The following is a 17,713-nucleotide window of genomic DNA, read 5'->3' on the forward strand; positions in this document are numbered from 1 at the left end:
CTTTCGGCTCCGTTCGGCTCGGCTCGGCTGGGCTGCGTTCGGCTCCTTTCGGCTCCTTTCGGCTCCTTTCGGCTCCGTTCGCCTCGGCTACGCCGCCTTCGGCTCCACTCGGCTCTGCTCGTCTGCTCCTGGCAGCACCTTCAGCTCCGAAGATGTTCTCTAAGCTTTTTCAGACATTTAACCAAGTGAATGCTTTTGGTTCAGCTCGCAATACGTTTTCTTAAAGTTTAAGCAAATCTTGGCAGAAGTGATTTCATCCTTTATTTATTTTGGCAAGTGCTGAAGTGTGGTATAAAAAATTGGAAAAGAATAATGGAAAGAGTTGCTTTTTGCACGGCCCAATGCTGTGTGCACATAGGAGTTGGCCCTGCTTGTGTCCTGCCTTGCTGTCCTCAGTCCTATATGTGCTAGGTGTGCCTTCACCCTCAGTGCTTTTAGCTTTGGGTGTGCAGAGCCAGCCGTTGGACCCCACGGTTCCTATGGGTCCCTCCCAACCTGGGATATTCTCTGGTTCTCTGATTCTGTCCCAAAACCTGGGGTCCAGCAGGAGGGCTGCAGTGAACTGACACTGGTGAGCACACACTGCACTACCAGAGCTGCTGGTGGGACTTGGGGCAGGCTGTGGGATGTGCAGCTCCTTGGGGCTGGCATGGAACAAGGGTGTGAGAGCTGCCAGGGAGCAGTAACCCAGCCTGGAGCGTGACCTGGCTGCTCAGAATAGAGCATATCCCACACAGTATTTCAAATAGACACCACAAAATAGAGTATATAAACCTCACTACACTATGGAATCACAGAACAGAAGGGACCTCTGGAGCTGCCCACCAAAGCAGGTTCCCTTCAGCAAGTTGCACAGGAAAATGTCCAGGTTGGGTTTTGAACATCTCCTTTCAATACCACATTTTGAATATTTCCTTCCAGAGAAGGAAACTCCACGACCTCTCTGGGCAGCATGTGCCAGGCTCTGGGACCCTAAAGAAGTTCTTCCTCCTGTCCATATGGAATTTCCTGCGCTGCAGTTTGTGCCCTTTGCCCAGACACTGGGCAGCACTGAAATGAGCCCAGCCCCATCCTCCTGACCCTGCCTTTAGATATCGATCAGCACTGATCAGATTCCCCCCTCAACCTTCTCTTCCCCAGCTGAACAGCCCCAGGGCTCCCAGCCTGTCCCCATCAGGATGTGCTCCAGGCCCCCCATCTCTGCACCCTCCACTGGACTCTCCAGTCGTTCCGTGTCTGCCTGGAGCTGGGAAGCCCAGCACAACAGTGCCCCAAGGAGAGCAGAGAACACTTCCCTCACCTGCTGGCCTCTGCAATGCCCCCCAGGGTTCCATTGGCCTTCTTGGCCACTGGGGCAACCTGCCGGCTCGTGGTCAACCACTGGACAACCATTGGTCAACCAGGACACCACTGACCCTCTTGGCCATGGGGGCACACAGCACTGGGATGCCCCAGGGCTGCAAGGGCCTTTGAGCAGCAGCAGCTCCTGGGCCCTGCCATCACCAGCTGACCCGTGGTGTTGCTTTTGGGGGGTTTGTTTCCATTTGGATGCAGCTCGGCCGAGCTGTGGCAGCTGTGGCTGTGGGTTTCTTGCTAGGCCTGCACTTGATTTGCATACACAGCAGCCACAGGAAGGAAGATAGAGCAAGGCCCACGGCAGGAAGGGGCGAGGAGAGCTGAGAACGACGAGAGCAGGGCTGGCACGGTGCCGTGTGGGTGCCCACCCCCCCAGGCACTGCTCCCATAGGGGCAGGAGCACAGCTGCCATCCTGCATCTTGTGCTCCAACATCTGGACAAGGCGAGTGCAAAGCTCTGGAGCCATGGAGGGGCCTGGGGGATGCTCCCACCTGCAGTAAGATGTCCTCCCGCCCGTCCTGCCTGCATGGGGACCTGGGGAAGGTGTCACGGCGCCGAGGTAAGGCCTTGCTAGCGCTGTCACCTGGGGTACGTGGGGACAGAAGCATGTCACTTGGCTGCGCGGGGTGGGGTCAAGATGCTGCAGCCCTCTTTGCGGCAGCCATTTGCTGTGGTGCTGGTTTTGATGTTCGGGATGTCCCAGCTCTCTTCTCCCAGCCTGCAATGGGGAGGTTTGAGAGCAGTCCTACGCAATGAGGCACCGATGGGAACCTGTCCCACATCACCAATCCTGTTCCCTCGTTTGCTAGGCGCGTGCATGGAGTCAGGGCATCTTCTTGTGCAGCATGGGTCTGCCCCCATGTTAGAGATGTTTAGATGAATTCATTCCTCTTCAAAAACAGCCAAAGAAGTGTAGCCTAAATAGAACATGTTTATGCTACATAGCATAAACAGGATGAGATAAGGATCCTTAATTTCATCATGCTGCTTGTGAGCCTGGAGCATCAAAGAGGGAGATAGGCTCCTGCAGCAGGCTTGAAGCCCGATCAGAACTGAAAGCTGAGCTGCACCCATGTGTTCCTCCTCAGGGTCCCTGCAGAGCTCAGGCGCAGACAGTGAAGCCGAAGGCTCAGCACCCAGTGCCTCCTCAGGCTCTTTTTGCCCATGGGGATGCCCAAACCCAACGTGTGAACCTCAGGCACCAGGGCAGGTCGAGGTGATGGGCTCAGCGGTGTGGCTGTGCCCGGCGTGCTGTGCTGTGGATCAGGTGTGGATCACCTGGCTGGTGTGTGAGGCTTAATCCTGCTCTTATGTAAGCACTTCAGACCATGAGCCCAGGAGATGTGGGACAGCCAGAGCAGGGACTGGCTGCTGTCACTGTCACCACCACTGCTGCAGCACCTGTGGTTCGACCATGGTGTGGGAAGGCTTATCCAAGGGCAGGCGCATCATTTGGGGCGGGCTGGGGAGATCACAGCACAGAGGATGTCCGATGTTGCAGAAAAGTTTCTTTCTAGAGAGCTTTCTTGCTTGCAAACCCTAAAGGTTTGGGGTCTGCAGCTTTGGGCAGGCACTTTGTGACCAAAGCCCATGGCTGCTGTGTCCAGGGTGCAGCACCCGGAGCTCTGCCTCCCTATCAGGGCTCAGCCTGACCCTGGCCTTGCTGACCTTGCTACTGGTGCTCAGTGCTTGTGCTGATGTCCTGAGAGCAGATCCCCTAGGCAAGAGAGGCAGGGACTGCTCACAGGGAGAGGATCTGCCTTTCCATTAGCTGTGCGTGTGTATGTGCTGAAGAGTGTCCTGGGCCATGGTCAGGTCCCTGCAGGACATCACTCTGGTTGTTGAGAAAGTCCTCTCACAGTGCAGGGCTGGCAGGAAACTCATTCTATAGGTATAATAATTTTGGATAACATGAAATCCAAACAGCAAAATTAAAATAAGGCAGCACCTTAAAGCCACGTGTAAACTTAGGTGGGTAAATCACCTGCAGATCTGCAGGTTTTGTAATTGGGTATGATGCAGAAGATGCTTCGTTGCTTCAGTGGAATTCTTTTCCATTGTTCCAAAAGGTGGCAGCCCGCCTCATGCCTGAGGATTTGCTCAAACCATCAGCAGGAGAGCAGCTGCAGGCATCAGCCTGGACATTTCTTGAGCTTCTTGAGGAAGCTGCCCTCATTGCTCAGTAACTAAGCAGCAGGAAAAACAAAAGCATCCAGTGCTGCTCAGTGATGTATTGGTGAGGAGACCTCCGGTCTCACAGCAAGAGTACCTGACACCTCCCTTGTTACCTTAGCAGGAGCACTTTCCTGCTCTTTGCACCCCTCCCTCGAGACCACAGGAGCAGGATGCCACTGAGACATGCACCAGGAAATGGTGGGAGATGGGCTGCCTGCTCTGCTGCTGTGCCTGGGGGAGAGTGAGCACGAGAGCAGCAGGGCTCAATGCAGGGCTCGATGCAGGGCCCAGGGCACTCATCCTGCCTGCAGCTCACCGAGCACCCAGCAAGGCCCAGCGCAGCAGTGATAAGATGGGAGGGCACAGAATTGTAGAATCACGGAATTGTTTGAGCTGGAAGGGACCTTTAAAGGTCATCTGCTCAAACTCCCCTGCAAGAGAAGCTTTGTAATGTACCTAAATACTGCAGCTCAGCCATTTTCCATTGTTTCCCATGTGCGGGCAGCCTGGTGCCCACAGATGCTATGTGCTGCACCAGTCCCTCCCAGCAGCACAGGACAGCTCTCCAGGCAGCACAGCTCTGCACTTTGCTCACTCAAACCACACACAGAAGGCTCTACCAGGCCTGCTGTGTGTGCAGGAGCCCAAACCCCTGGTGGGTGTGCTGAGAGCACGACCGCACACTGACAGCATGGCTGTTGCAGGAGGGTTTGGGGCTGAGCAGTGCAGCCTGGAGCTGCAGGGTTTTATGGCTTCAGTGAGGTATCCTGCCTCTACCAGCACAGAGCAGCAAACAGCACCCAGCACTCTCCTCCTGGGGTAGGATGGGTGGAAGGAGGAAGACCCTGGAGGCCGGGAGCAGCAGAGAGCATCACGAAGCTGCTACCACCAGCTACCCTCCTGCTGTCACCATCCCAGCCCCGTGCCTCATCATGAACCCTTCAGAGAGTTTCTTTAGTTCCATACTGGCATTTCAGGAAGAGGAGTGTACCTCCACAGAGCCAAAGATGAGCAGAAGCAGTCACGTCTTGCTCACACGTTTTGGAGCCAGGCGCAGGATGCAGTGCACTGAGATGTGGCAGCAGTAGGGGCTGCTTGGCTGTGTCCCTCAGCTCCCAGGTGTGATGTAGGGGGTACAGCCTCAGCTCTGCTAAGAGAACAGACAGGTGTTGACCAGACATCCTCAGATGAATGAATTTTCTGTTGCAAGACAAGCAAACCACTCCACACACTCTGCTGTGCCCCTGGGGTTGCCAGCAGAAGCATCCCCACACATTGCCTCCCCGCTCACCTCAAGGGTCCCTGTGTCCCCAGAGCCCCATGTCTGGTGGTAGCCCTCCTGGGACACCCCCAGCAATGCAGGATCCCTCTGGAGGCAGCACGGCCCTACGGCATGGCTGGGTCTCCACTGCTGCAGCTGTTTGCAGCTTCCTGGCCCATGTAGATATATATCACTGTCAACTACCTGGGCCCCAGGAGTGAACCAGCCCTGGTGCTGCAGTCATGGGAAACTTTTGTACAGAGAGTAGGAAAAAAAAAATGCTGCCTCCGCATCATTTCTTCTGCTGCTTTCTTCTTTTTGTCGGATGTCTTCAGCTGAGCTGAGCTGTTGCTGGTTTGTAGCAGCAGGATTCCATTTTGATGTAGCACCAGGAGACATGATTAAATAACCTCTGGCCTTAGAGCAAGTTCTCCCCCATCAAAGGGCTTTTCTCAGCCAGCGAACCATGTTTTGGAGGATGAGAAGGAAACATGCCTGCAGGCAGCAGAAACTCTTTCATTTTGGCCACGTTACTGGGTGCAGAGTGAAGATGAGAAACCCAGAGACTGCTGTGTGCAAAGCTTCCAGGCCGGTTAGAGACCAGAAGACATTAAAGAGTGATAATTTCACAATGAATTCTCACTGAGCTTGTTTAATTTATGCCAGTATCTTAATTGATCACGGGGCTGCCTGCGGGATGAAAAAAAAAGGCAGCTGAGGAAGGGAGCACAGCGGGGAGCACAGAGCTCTGCAGCCAGGGGTCAGAGCTGGGCAGCTGAGGAGGAGCATATAAATCATACATGGATCTCCTGGCAAGAGGATGAACGGGAGAGACTGCAAAGAGGATGCCCCAAGCATCCTCGCTTTGTACCGTGGATGAGAAACTCCACCAGGTTCTCTTGCTCTGAGCTACATTTATGCTTTTCCTCTGGAAGAGGTCAGGTTTGTTAGAGCAAAGAAAATGAGAGCTTGCTGTCCCTGCTGGCAAGGCAGCATCACTGAAGTTTGCTCAGGAGTGGGTTTGTGCAAACACAGCTCCATCTGCAATCCTCCTGGCAGAGCCTGGCACACTTTGGGGTGAAATGGCATGGATCTGCACAGCCCTGGTGCACAGGGCTGCCGTGCACTTACAAACCAGCAAAAGGCGAGTGGTTTGGCGCTCATCTGTGGCAGACAAGGGGGAGGGAGCAGGTAAGTGTTGCTCTGTGTAGTGATTCACCAACGCTGCTGAAATCGAGTGTCTGCAGAGCTCTGCAACAGGATGTGGTGTTTGCCACCGACCTGCTCGCTGTGACGCTGGCCCTGGACGTAGGTAGCTTTGAAACTGAAACGGGCCCTCTGTCATTCTGCTGCTGCTGCTCCACAACTTCCTTCACAACACAAAGGAAATTCTCAAGCAGTTTGCAGTCCTGCTGGCCTGCAGGTGATGATGCTGGCACCCAGACACTTGTTGCCAGGTGCTCTGCAGATGGCAGGGAGCTGTCACTGTATGAGCATTAGCACAATCACAGCATGCCTGAGAAAGGCACCTGCAAAATGGTGCTGGGGAAGGCACCAAGCCTGTGGGATGCGAGATGTGGGCAGGCAGGCAGGGATGCTGCAGCACGATGGGCTGCCCTGGCTGAGCCCACAGCAATCTGATCTCCTGCTTGACCTGAGCCAGAAGCCAAGATGAATGCTGGTGGATTTTAGCATCAGAGGACCAGGTAGGGCAAAGCTGAGCGCAGGCATGCTGGTGGTGGGGAGGGCAGTGTCAGCTCGAGGCAGCTCCCCACCGTGCTTCTTCTCTCGTTCCTGCAGCAGGATGGATAAAGGCTGAGTGTGGCAGCAGGAGCCTGGGCTGACGTGCTGCCTGCCGGGCGGTCCATGGGACGGTGGTGGGTGCAGGCTAAAGTCTGCACTGCTGTGAACACTGTGCTCATCACCCCACGACCGCCGATGCCACGGGACGCCTCTGATGGAAGGTGAGTGGTGCCCAGGGCAGCAGCACAGATGCGGAAAGCTGCCGAGCAGCGTGCCCAGGGATTGCACGAGCCACAGCTCTCCTGCTCTCCTCTCCTGCAGAGGCTTGGATCAGTCGCTACCGGAGGCAGCTGATGAGGTCCGTCTCATCACAGTTCCTGGAGGAGATCATCGGCTACCTGCAGAGGCTGGACCTCCTCACGGTGGAGGAGGCTGGCCGGGCGCAGGAGGCGAGCTCCCTGCCCGAGCAGGTGAGGGCCGTGGTGGACATCCTGGCTGGCAAGGGCAGCCATGCCTCCCAGTCCCTGCAGAGCTTCATCGAGACCACCAATTCCCAGCTTTACCTCCACATCACTGTCTATGGTAGGCAGCCCATGGCGGGAGGGATGTAGGGTGTCAACGTGCCTGCCCTGGCATTTGCTGGAGCACCTTGAGATGCACAAGGAGATGACAGGAGCCATGCCAGGCCTCAGGGACCATTCCTCCTGCCCGCTCTAGCACACGTCTCTGAGCAGCTTGAGAAGGGGGGAAAGCAAGCAGAACATCTCAGCAGTGCTGAGCCACAGCCTCCAGGCTCGCACCCTAGATCTGAGACATCTCTGCTCCCTAATTGGAGCTAGCAGCCCCAAACACCAGCTTCTGCTCCCCCAGAGTCCCTTCTTACATCACACTTCAGCATAAATAACTTGCTGGGGTTCGGGTGGTGATGAGGCAGGGCTGAGGTTGAGCCACAGGTCAGAATCAAGGCTAGCAAGGACAGCCAGAGTCATGAAGAGGCCAGTGACCACCAGGTGAGTGCAGAGTGATGAAGTAAGTCTGAGGACAAGCTGGAAAAACAGTTCATGGGTCAGGATCCAAACCAGCAGGCACAGATGTGATGGACCTGTAGACAGGCACTCCTAAATGTAGCTCAGGCAGGTGCTAGAGGTTCAGGCCTGAGTTTAAATGGGTTTCTGGACCTATAGGGATGAGCAGAGGCTGAAGGTGAGGCTGGTCAGATCCCCGGCACCTTCCTGCCCAGGTCTCCCCTCTTCATGGGAGTGGCTGCATCTCTCATCTGTGGTTCTTCTCCTCCTTACCTCCTGTTTCATTTCTCTCTGTGCAGAACCGATGGTGCAGAAACATCTGGAGAGCCTCCAAAGCTTCTATGGGAACAGCTTGGAGATAGGTTCCCTCCAGCGCCTCACAAACCTGCTGCTAGTAGAGGGCTTGACTGACATCCAGCAGAAGGAACATGACATCCTGCAGATGGAAATGACCAAAGGCCTACAAAATGTATCCAAGAGCATCCCTTTAGAGAAGCTCTTCTTGCCCCTGTCCAAGGTCAGCATCCCCCCGCGGATCTCTGTGACCACGGGGGTGGCTGGGATCGGCAAAAGCACGCTGGTGAAGCTGTTTGTTGGTCGCTGGACAAAGGGGTTGATCAACAGGGACATCATGTTCGTGCTGCCACTCACCTTCCGGGAGCTCAACACCTATGAGAAGCTCTCTGCCGAGAGGCTCATCCGCTCGTCGTTCCCCCACATCACCGAACCCAACTGCATCTCCACGGGAGCTGCCAGGACGCTGCTCATCCTTGATGGCTTGGATGAGTTTAAGACCCCTTTGGATTTTTCCAACACTGTTGCGTGCACCGATCCCAAAAAGGAGATTCAAGTGGACAATCTGATCACCAACATCATACGAGGCAACCTGCTACAGGAGGCTTCTGTCTGGGTCACCTCGCGGCCCACGGCGGCCAGCCAGATCCCCGGCGGGCTCATAGACCGCATGACGGAAATACGCGGCTTCAGGGCTGCAGAGATGAAAGACTTTTTGGACCAGATGTTCCTTGACAACAGAGACTTATCCAGCCAGGTTCTGCATCACATCAAGGCTAACAGATCTTTGCACATCATGTGCACAGTTCCTGGATTTTGCAGGATTTACGGCTCTTCAATTGGTTATTACCTAAAAACAGCACCGGTCAACCCCAAGAACTGACAGTTGCTCCTAAGACCTTGTCAGAAATCTATTCCTATTATTTTAAAATGGCTTTGAGCAGTGACTGGCCAGAAAGGCAGAGAGAAACCCTCAGAATCGAGCAAGCTGTGAACAACAGCAAGAAAGTGATGGGCAGCTTGGGCAGGCTGGCCTTCTACGGGCTGCTCAAACGGAAGCACGTGTTCTACGAGCAGGACATGAAGACGTACGGCATAGACCTCTCCTTGCTGCACAGCAGTTTGTGCAGCAGACTCTTACTCAAAGAGGACATGCAATCCTCCACGGCCTATTATTTCTCCCACTTAACCATACAGGAGTTTTTAGCAGCTATTTATTACTACACCGCTGCCAAGCGGGCAATATTCGATCTCTTCACGGAGAGCGGGATGTCCTGGCCCAAGCTGGGCTTCCTCAACCACTTCAAGAGCGCCGTTCAGAGGTCGCTGCAGGCTGAGGACGGGCAGCTCGATATCTTCGTGCGGTTCCTCTCCGGGCTGCTCTCCCCACAGGTGAACCAGCTGCTCTCCGGCTGGCTCCTGGTGAAGGATGAGCACAACAGCTACAGGAACCAAGCCATCAGCTTCCTGCAGGGCTGCCTCAACACGAACTACGTTATCTCCTCGCAGACGGTGAACACCGTGCACTGCCTGCATGAGATTCAGCACACGGAGATCGCTAAGGCTGTGGAGGAGGCGATGAAGAACGAGAGCCTGGCTGGGATGCTCACGCCAGTGAACTGCTCTGCCCTGGCGTACCTCCTGCAGGTCTCTGATGTGTGCGTGGAGGAGACCAACCTCTCCAACTGCCTGACTTACAACATCTGCAAGAGCCTGCTCCCCCAGCTCCTCTTCTGCCACAGCCTCAGGTAAGTCGCAGTGGAACAGAGAAGCGAGCAGGGACACTGGGCTGCTCCACGTGTTGCTCAAACTCCCCAGTGCCTGTGGAGATGTGGGCCCAACAATGCTGCCCAGCAGCAGAAAGATGTCCTGGGGATGGCACTGTGACAGCTCCGCAGTCCTGGGGAAATCAACTCTGCTTCTGCACCTCAGTTTTTCCATCTAAGGAGATGTCACAAGACAGCTGTGTCTCCACGCTGTCCTTTCCTCATTTTTTGTTCTTTTTGCTTTTGCTCTTTCCTTCCATTTCCTCCAGGCTGGACAATAACCAGTTTAAGGACAACGTGATGGAGCTGCTAGGCAGCGTGCTGAGCGTGAAGGACTGCCAGATCCAGAGGCTCAGGTAGGACCTGGCCCAGGCGGAATGCACTCTTCCAGAGCAGAACCAGGACCATCCAGTCGGCTCCCATCAGCTGCTGGGTGAAAAGGACAGCCCTGCCCCTCAGCCTCTTTCACTTCACCCCTGCTGTCTGCTGGTCCCCCAGCATAGCTGCCATCAGCAGCCCTGTGCCCACCCCTTGTGCAGGCTGATTCATCCTAAGCCCTGACCGTGCCGCCCACCCCTGCTATTTTCAGCCAGCCTCCTGCCTCCTACAGGTTCTTAAACCTGTAATTTGGGTAGCAAGCACAGATTGCTCGTTCTGATACACCGCCTCCCAGGGTTGTGGCTGTCTGCTGGGCACCTGGGGCTCAGGTTAGACCAGCTGATGCCTGGAGATGTGTGGCCCCCAGCAGATGCGTCTCCAATTTCCCATCTCCCTTCCCGTGTCTGTAGCTGTGCATAGAGCCCCCTGTGCTGTGATCTGGGCAGCTCCCTTGTTCACTTCATTAATTAATGTGAAGTTCAGAAACCCTCCAACTTGTCCCTGCAATCCCACCCCAGCAGAGCACACCTGGAAGTCATCGCAAGCGTGGCTGTACCACAAACCAACCTGATGCTGCCCTCTCCTTGCAGACACACAGGGGTTGTGAGAGCTTCTTTCTCCCATGACAGACTCTTGCTTTCTTTTTCTGCACAGTCTGGCAGAAAATCAGATCTGCAATAAGGGTGCCAAAGCACTGGCCAGGTCGCTGATGGTGAACAGGAGCTTGACAGCGCTGGAGTAAGTGCTACCCCTTCTGAACCAAATAGCTCATGTAGAGCCAAATCCCACCTGGCCAAGCTGGGAACGACACCCAGCTGTGTCCCAGGGCAGCAGAACACACTGGCTGCTCACAGTCCCTTCACGCGGGCTTGTTAATAATATCAGATTGACAGCATCTCACTTGGGCACTACCAGCCTGGGGGTGAGGGGAAGTCAGCCCTGTGGCTGAAGGAGCATCCTGCTGGGACATCCCAGTGCAGGCAGACAGCTGCTGCTCTTGCTTTTCTACCCCCATCCTAACCTCATCCTTTCTGCTCCTCTCTCCCCTGCCTTGCCTCAGCCTGCGAAGCAACTCCATTGGCCCATCGGGAGCGAAAGCATTGGCTGATGCACTGAAAAAAAACCAAGTCCTGCTCTCTCTGAAGTAAGTCTGCAGCACCCGCAGGAGAAGAGGCATGGGACAAGCTGTCTACAGCCCTCATCTTGGTGTTCCTGAGTTGTGGGACCCGGGCACAACCTCAAGCCCTCGATCAGAGGGGCCTTAAATCACCACTGGGATGCAGGGCAGCACAACAGGAAAGCAGACCCTACTGTGCACAGTGCAGCAGCAGTGGGATCCTGCTCACCCAGCACCGCTCCAGTCCCAGGCATAAGTGTGTGTCTGGGTGGGTGTTGTGGTTAGAGATGCCACCTGCCCTGCACTCACTTGCAGTTTGCTCCTCTCCTTGCAGCCTGCAGCACAATGTGATCAAGGAGGAGGGTGCCACGGCCCTGGCTGAGGCCCTGCTGACCAACCACAGGCTGATAACCCTGCAGTGAGTGACCCCCTACTCTCCCTGCCACCAGCAGACCCTGTGCTGGTTCTGGCTTGGCCATGTCTCCCTGTGCTTTCCCCCAGTTTACTGTCCCCATGCCATCCCTGATAGCAAAGAAACTGTCACAGCCCTGTGGACCAGTCCTTTAGGCACCTATTTCCCAACCTGAAATGTCCTCAGGGTGCATGTAGGGGGGGAAAGAGCACTGCCAGAGCTGAGAGCAGTGCACAGGGGAGGGAGGGGACAATGTGCCACTGATGGAGCTGTGCCTGGGGCTGGCTGATGCTCCTGGCTTCTCTCCCTTGCAGCCTTCAGAAAAACTCCATTGGTGCCCACGGTGCAAAGAAGTTAGCAGAGGCGCTGGCGCAGAACTGCAGCCTCAAGGAACTGATGTAAGAGCTGTGGGGCAGCACAGGGCCAAGGGATGGTGATTTCAGTGCTGTGCTCAGCTGGGATCCACGGGCACAACCCTTGGCAGGGCTCTGGGCTGTGCTTTGGGGCAGCTGTTGTAGTTGGAGGTGGGAAGGGCAGCAGAGTGTCTGCTGGATGGACCTGGTGCAGAGATGCTTCACGTATCTGGGAGGGAGCAGGGAGCCAGGCAGTGAACAGAGAGGCTGAGCCCAGCAAGAGGAGGCCCACAAAACTGCTTGGGTCCTGGGCAGGGCAAGGCTGCAGACCCCACACTGCTGGCATGAGCTCTGCTTGCAACATAGCTGTTGGTAATGCTTGCTTGTCCTCATGTCTTAGGCTCTCCAGCAACTCTGTAGGAGACAGCGGCTCGGTTGCCTTGGCTGAAGCCCTGAAGGTCAATCACAGTCTGCAAAGCCTCGAGTGAGTGCTCCCTGCCTGGTAGCCCTGCTGCCCCACTGCCCCTTACCGGGTGCCCACTGCTCCTTCCACGTTTGTTCCTTTAGCCTCGGCTCCCCAATGTGGGAGCTGCCAGTTCCCCGGTGAAACAGGCCCTCTCACCCCAAACACAGCCCCACAGCGATGGCTCGGCTGTCCCATCCTAACGCCTCCCTCTGTCTGTGTCAGTCTGCAGAGCAATTCCATCAGTAACACCGGGGTCAGTGCGCTGACAGCGGCTCTCTGCTCCAACAAGGGACTCATCGACCTCAAGTAAGTGATGGCCCCACTGGCCACCCCGTCCGATAGCGGCTCCTGCATGCACAGCTCTCACAGCAACCAGGACATGGGATGCTGGAGCTCCTCGGCGTGCAGGGCTGTGCCTGGCTGCTTCTACAAGTGCTCTCGGTTGCTGAAAGCAGCTTTGGTCCCTCTGATGGCTGAGAGCTCTTCTTTGTGCTGTTGACTTTCTCCCCATGAGACTGTATCAGTGCAGCCATGTCACAATGACTCGCGGTGGGAGAGGCCAAAAAAGCCTGATAATCCTACAGTATTCACATCTGCTGGATGTGCAGAGAAAACTAGCAGCTCTAGGGAGCGGGGCACCTGTGGCAGCTTCAGCCAGCTGATAGCCATCCCAAATGCACAGGGGAACACCAGGCAGCACTGCTGTGCTGTGCCAGAGCCCTGGCACAGGCTGCCCAGGTGCTACGGAGTCTCCTCCTCAGAGCTCTCACAAAGCTGCCTGCCTGTGGGGCTGCGCTCTGCTTTGGGTGTCCTGCTGGGGCAGAGGGACCCTGAGGTGCCTCCAACGTCAGCCATCGTCCTCATGTCTTAGGCTTTCCTAACAGATTTGGCATCTGGTAGTAGTTAGAGCTCTAGGACAGCGTTTTTGTGTGCAGCCCCACACCACAAGGCCAGCTCTCAGGCTTCTCTTCTAGGAAGGGTTGAGGAAAGCTGTGGTTTCTGTTTCACTGCGGGCAGCAGTGCAGGGAACAGAAACGCAGATGGTGCTGGAGATGCTGTTGCAATGCATGGCTGCAGCCCTGGACTGGGGCCAAGGGGTGGTGGGGAGCAGACGGTCCCCCCATGCTCCTCCCCAGCCCCGGTGTTTCCTCAGTTTGCGGGAGAATTCCATCAGCAAGGAGGGCGGCCCCGCCATCGCCCATGCCCTGCGCACCAACTGCACTCTCAAGAAGCTGGAGTAAGTCCCATGGGCCCGGGGGTGACCCAGCCTGCTGGGCAGTGCCGTCCCAACCTCTGTGTGATGATGTCCTCTGTTCTGTGCCTCCAGCTTAGCAGCCAACCTGCTGCATGATGAAGGCGGCAAGGCCATCGCTTTGGCCATGAAGGAGAACCAGGCACTCACATCCCTCCAGTGAGTTTCCATCGGACCCGGTGTGTCTCCCACAGACTGTCCATCCTGGATGCACCCACAGGGGTTCACTCTGGGTGAATGGTTGCTGAGCACAGAGGGATTGGGCCATCCCACAGCCCTTCACATCTTGTTCCTCTTGCAGCCTGCAGTGGAACTTCATTCAGACGCAAGCAGCCGTGGCCCTGGCACAAGCTCTGCAGTCCAATGGCAGCCTGGCCAGCCTCGAGTAAGCATGGGTGGGCAGCATCCTCCTATGGGCACCAGTCAGGAGATTACTTTGCCCTTTGCCTCCTCCATGTGCCCCATCCCTTCCCCATCCCCGGTCCCTGGTTGGGAGTGCTGGATGTGTGTGGCCCCCCAGGCACTCTGGCACACCATACCCCATTCTTGATGCGCTTTGCTGCCCATTTCCCTACCCCCATCTTCTCAGGGCAGACACAGTATTTGCTTGTCTCAGCTTGCAGGAGAATGCCATTGGGGATGAGGGAATGGCCGCCCTGGCTGCTGCGCTGAAGGTCAACACCACGCTGGCAGATCTCCAGTGAGCATGCAGGCTGTGGCAGAGCCCTGCCACTGCAGCTGGTCTGATTAGCATGTCTAATTAGCACACAGCAGCCACCTCGGGACAGACACTGAAAGACTCTGTTCTCTTGCAGTCTCCAGGTAGCTTCCATCAGCGCAGCTGGCGCCCAAGCCCTAGCAGAGGCCTTGATGGTCAACAACAGCTTGCAGGTCCTGGAGTAAGTGCTCAGCAGGGCAGTGAGCACCCATGACTGTGACACTGCTCCCTGGGGTGTCCGAGATCCCCCTGCTGGCCCAGGGCTGCCTTGTAGAAGACGTGGGTCCTCCTGATAGCCTGTCTTGCTTTGCAGCTTGAGGGGAAACTCCATCAGTGTGGCAGGGGCCAAGGCAATGGCCAACGCGTTGAAGGTGAACCGCAGCCTCCGCTGGCTCAAGTAAGTATCCCGTTCCAAGGGATGAGAGGCAGGAGCCTTCCAGCCCTCCTGACCCCACTGCCCACCGCAGCCTGCAGGAGAACTCCCTGGGCATGGATGGGGCCATCTGCATCGCCACTGCGCTGAGGGGCAACCACGGCCTCACCTACGTCAAGTAAGTGGTGGTGAGCACTCAGCTGGATGGTGAGGCTGGTGCAGGGCTGGGGAGCTTCTCTCACACCCACCGGGGATCCTGAATCGCTCTTCCTCCCTGCTCCCAGCCTGCAGGGGAACCGTATCGGCCAGTCGGGAGCCAAGATGATCTCTGACGCCATCCGGACCAACTCACCTGACTGCGTGGTGGTGGTGTGAGGGCATGCAGCAGTGCGAGGAGATGGCCTGGGGGGGCAGAGGACATCCCTTTGGCTCACTGCCCACCCATCGAGGAGAAGCTGGGGCAGGGAGAGCCCAGCAGCTCTCAGCATGGCCCCACAGAGGCTCAAAGCTGCTACTGGGTCCCAGGGCTCTGAATCAGCAGCACAGGAGGGTTAGAAGCTGGGGAATGCACAGCTTGCCTGTTCACTCAGGCACTGGAGGAGTTTCAAGGCTGCATAAATGGATGAAAAGGAAATGGGAGGGGGCAGATCCTACAGGGCAGGTCCTTCTCACACACATGGGTGACTCAACTCCACCCTAGGCCAGCAGCCCTCCCCCGCTGCAGTGCTGTGCCCACAGCCTGTCCTGCACCAGGCACACCCTGACTGCACAGGAGCTCTGCTCCCAACCCACCTGAAGATGCTGTAGGCAAATGCTACTGCACCCCAGCCTGGCCCCAGCACACTGCTCCCAGTGCCAGCCCTTCTCTGTCTAGGTCTGCTAGGGATGCCCGGAACACTGCACGAAACAGCAGCCCCTTCTCAGGCAGCCACACATAGCCCAGTCCTGTAGGATGCTGCTGAAATCCTACTGAGATGAGAAGTCTGATGGTCCCTTGTCCCTGCAGAGCAGGGGCTGCTCCCTGTGCAGCTGTGTGGTTTGCCATGCCCACAACATCACATTGGCTTTGGCTGAGTAAACAGTTCCCAAGTGTTCAGTACTGCTGCCCTACATCACATCCTTTGGAGGAGACAGGGATCTGAAGGCGTAGGAGTGCAGTCACTGAGAAAGGCCTTGGGAGGAAGGAAGCAGGAGGAACAGCACTGCATGAAGATGGGCCATCTCCAGCACACGCACCCTGGTGCAGGAGTGCCTCAAGACAAAGTTCTGTCCCTCAAGCTGAGGACCACTGGGTTCCCTGCTCTTGCCATTGGGTCACCTTTTAAGCAAGTGGCTGCTGAAAGCAGAGGTGCCAGGTGATGCCTCTGTGTGTGTGGCAGATGTGGTGGCTCTCAAGAAGGTGCTGGGTTCGCAGCTGGAGCAGCAGCCATTCTGTGCAACCCCCCCAACCCCACAGCCAGCAGCCCCTCTCCCTTCACCTCCCAGAGCCGCACTTGAACACATTCCTGTGGAGTCAGGGCAGTGAGCAGCTGCTCAAAACCGCTGTGGGCTGACCCTGGGGGAATATTGAGGTGAGCTGTGCCGTATGTACATGCTTGGAAATAAATGAGATCCTAGCTGCCTTCCTCTGCTGGTTGTGAGTGATCACATAGCACATCGAGGTGCACTACCAGGCCCGTGCCCCTCTGCCTGGACTGGGGACCTCACAGCTGTTCCAGTGGGACTTTTACATCTCAGGAGCTGGCTTACTTTCTCCAATAGGAAATAATGACACTGAAATTCTCCCTCTGTCACCAATACTTCAGAGCAAACAGACTTGGGGCCAGCTCTGCCTAAACCCAAGGTGCAATGTTCCCCAAAATGCCAATGGGAAACAGCAATCAGCAATCTCAAGCCGCCTCCTGTACCCTGGGGCTCCAGGACATAAAGGGTTAACATCAGTTTGAAACACATTCATCAGTCTGAGCACACGTACACACACCTAGCTGTATACAGACACTGAACTGAACGGGGCAATTGCTCAGGGGTTCCTTTCCAGCAGTGCTAGGAGCAGGCTGCTCTTGCCCTGCTGCTCATACCTGGTAGAAGAAGCTGCCATTGGGCTGTGCTGAAGGCTAGGTGGCAGTGCTGCCTGAAGAGACCCTGGTTCTGTGCACATGATGCAGTACTTCAGTTTTCCATTTCAGCCTACGTACAGGAAAATAGCATAGAAAACACGCTCTGAAACTGCACTCTGAACTCCAGCACTGTGCCCAGCCTCCTGGGCAACGTGCCTCACAGGTCAAAAGCATCTGCAGCATCCAGGGAGAATCAGAACAGATTCCCTAAGTAACATAGAAGAGTATTTTCAGATCAGGTGCTAAAACCAGGACGTTTCAGCCCCTGGGAGAAGGGAGTGCAGTCAGCACGTGCACCTTGCTGGCTGCCAGAGGATCACCCTAACGGCTCTGCAGTAGGTGTCCAGCACTGACAACTTTCTGCTTTTTTGAGGTGAAGTACCAAATGCCAATTAACTTTATAACTAAAGGTGCAAAGAGGGGTCCTAACTGCCAGCTCAGCTCAAGCTCACACAGCTGTGTGCATTCCAGCACAGCACTAACACACGTACTGTGACTACACAGAAGCTGTGGACTATTTACCTGTAAAGTTTTGGCACATCCTGACAGGGCATTTCCAGTTCTTAGCTCAGCTGATGAGGAACTACTTTGGGTGTTAGAGATGTGAGAGATGGAAGAGCTCCTGGTTTTTCAGGTAACTGCTGTGCGTTCCTTCCTTCAGCTCAATAAAAGAGGGGTTGGACTACACTCTTCAGATGGAGGGAAAGCAAAGTACTTTGCTGTGGTGTGAAAAAAAAGGAAGGAGAGAACAGCCTGAGCTCTTGTCTGCTCTGATGAACACTGGAACAAACTCATCTAATCAAGCACTGATTTCTGCTCCTGCAAAGACAAATCATGATGCTAAAGCAGAGCTAAAAGACAAGAGGTGATACAGCAGACAAACCCCAGCTTTTGCTTTCATCTGAA

The 17,713-nt window shown here is 55.7% G+C and overlaps 1 protein-coding gene across 1 annotated transcript; it reads left to right on the plus strand.

Moving 5' to 3' along the window:
- Positions 1–6,593: 6,593 nt before the first annotated feature.
- Positions 6,594–16,317, plus strand: NLRC3 (NLR family CARD domain containing 3). The gene is given in 20 exon segments (XM_010719355.3): positions 6,594–6,722; positions 6,724–6,757; positions 6,858–7,118; positions 7,861–8,703; positions 8,706–9,603; positions 9,891–9,977; positions 10,654–10,737; positions 11,060–11,143; positions 11,451–11,534; positions 11,843–11,926; positions 12,282–12,365; positions 12,570–12,653; positions 13,501–13,584; positions 13,675–13,758; positions 13,901–13,984; positions 14,216–14,299; positions 14,415–14,498; positions 14,631–14,714; positions 14,785–14,868; positions 14,975–16,317. Coding segments are annotated over 20 exon segments (3,369 nt in total). The 5' UTR covers positions 6,594–6,659; the 3' UTR covers positions 15,066–16,317.
- The last annotated feature ends 1,396 nt before the right edge of the window (positions 16,318–17,713 follow it).

This window comes from Meleagris gallopavo, chromosome 16, assembly GCF_000146605.3.
Source record: "Meleagris gallopavo isolate NT-WF06-2002-E0010 breed Aviagen turkey brand Nicholas breeding stock chromosome 16, Turkey_5.1, whole genome shotgun sequence".
In the NCBI taxonomy this organism is placed as follows: Eukaryota; Metazoa; Chordata; class Aves; order Galliformes; family Phasianidae; genus Meleagris; species Meleagris gallopavo.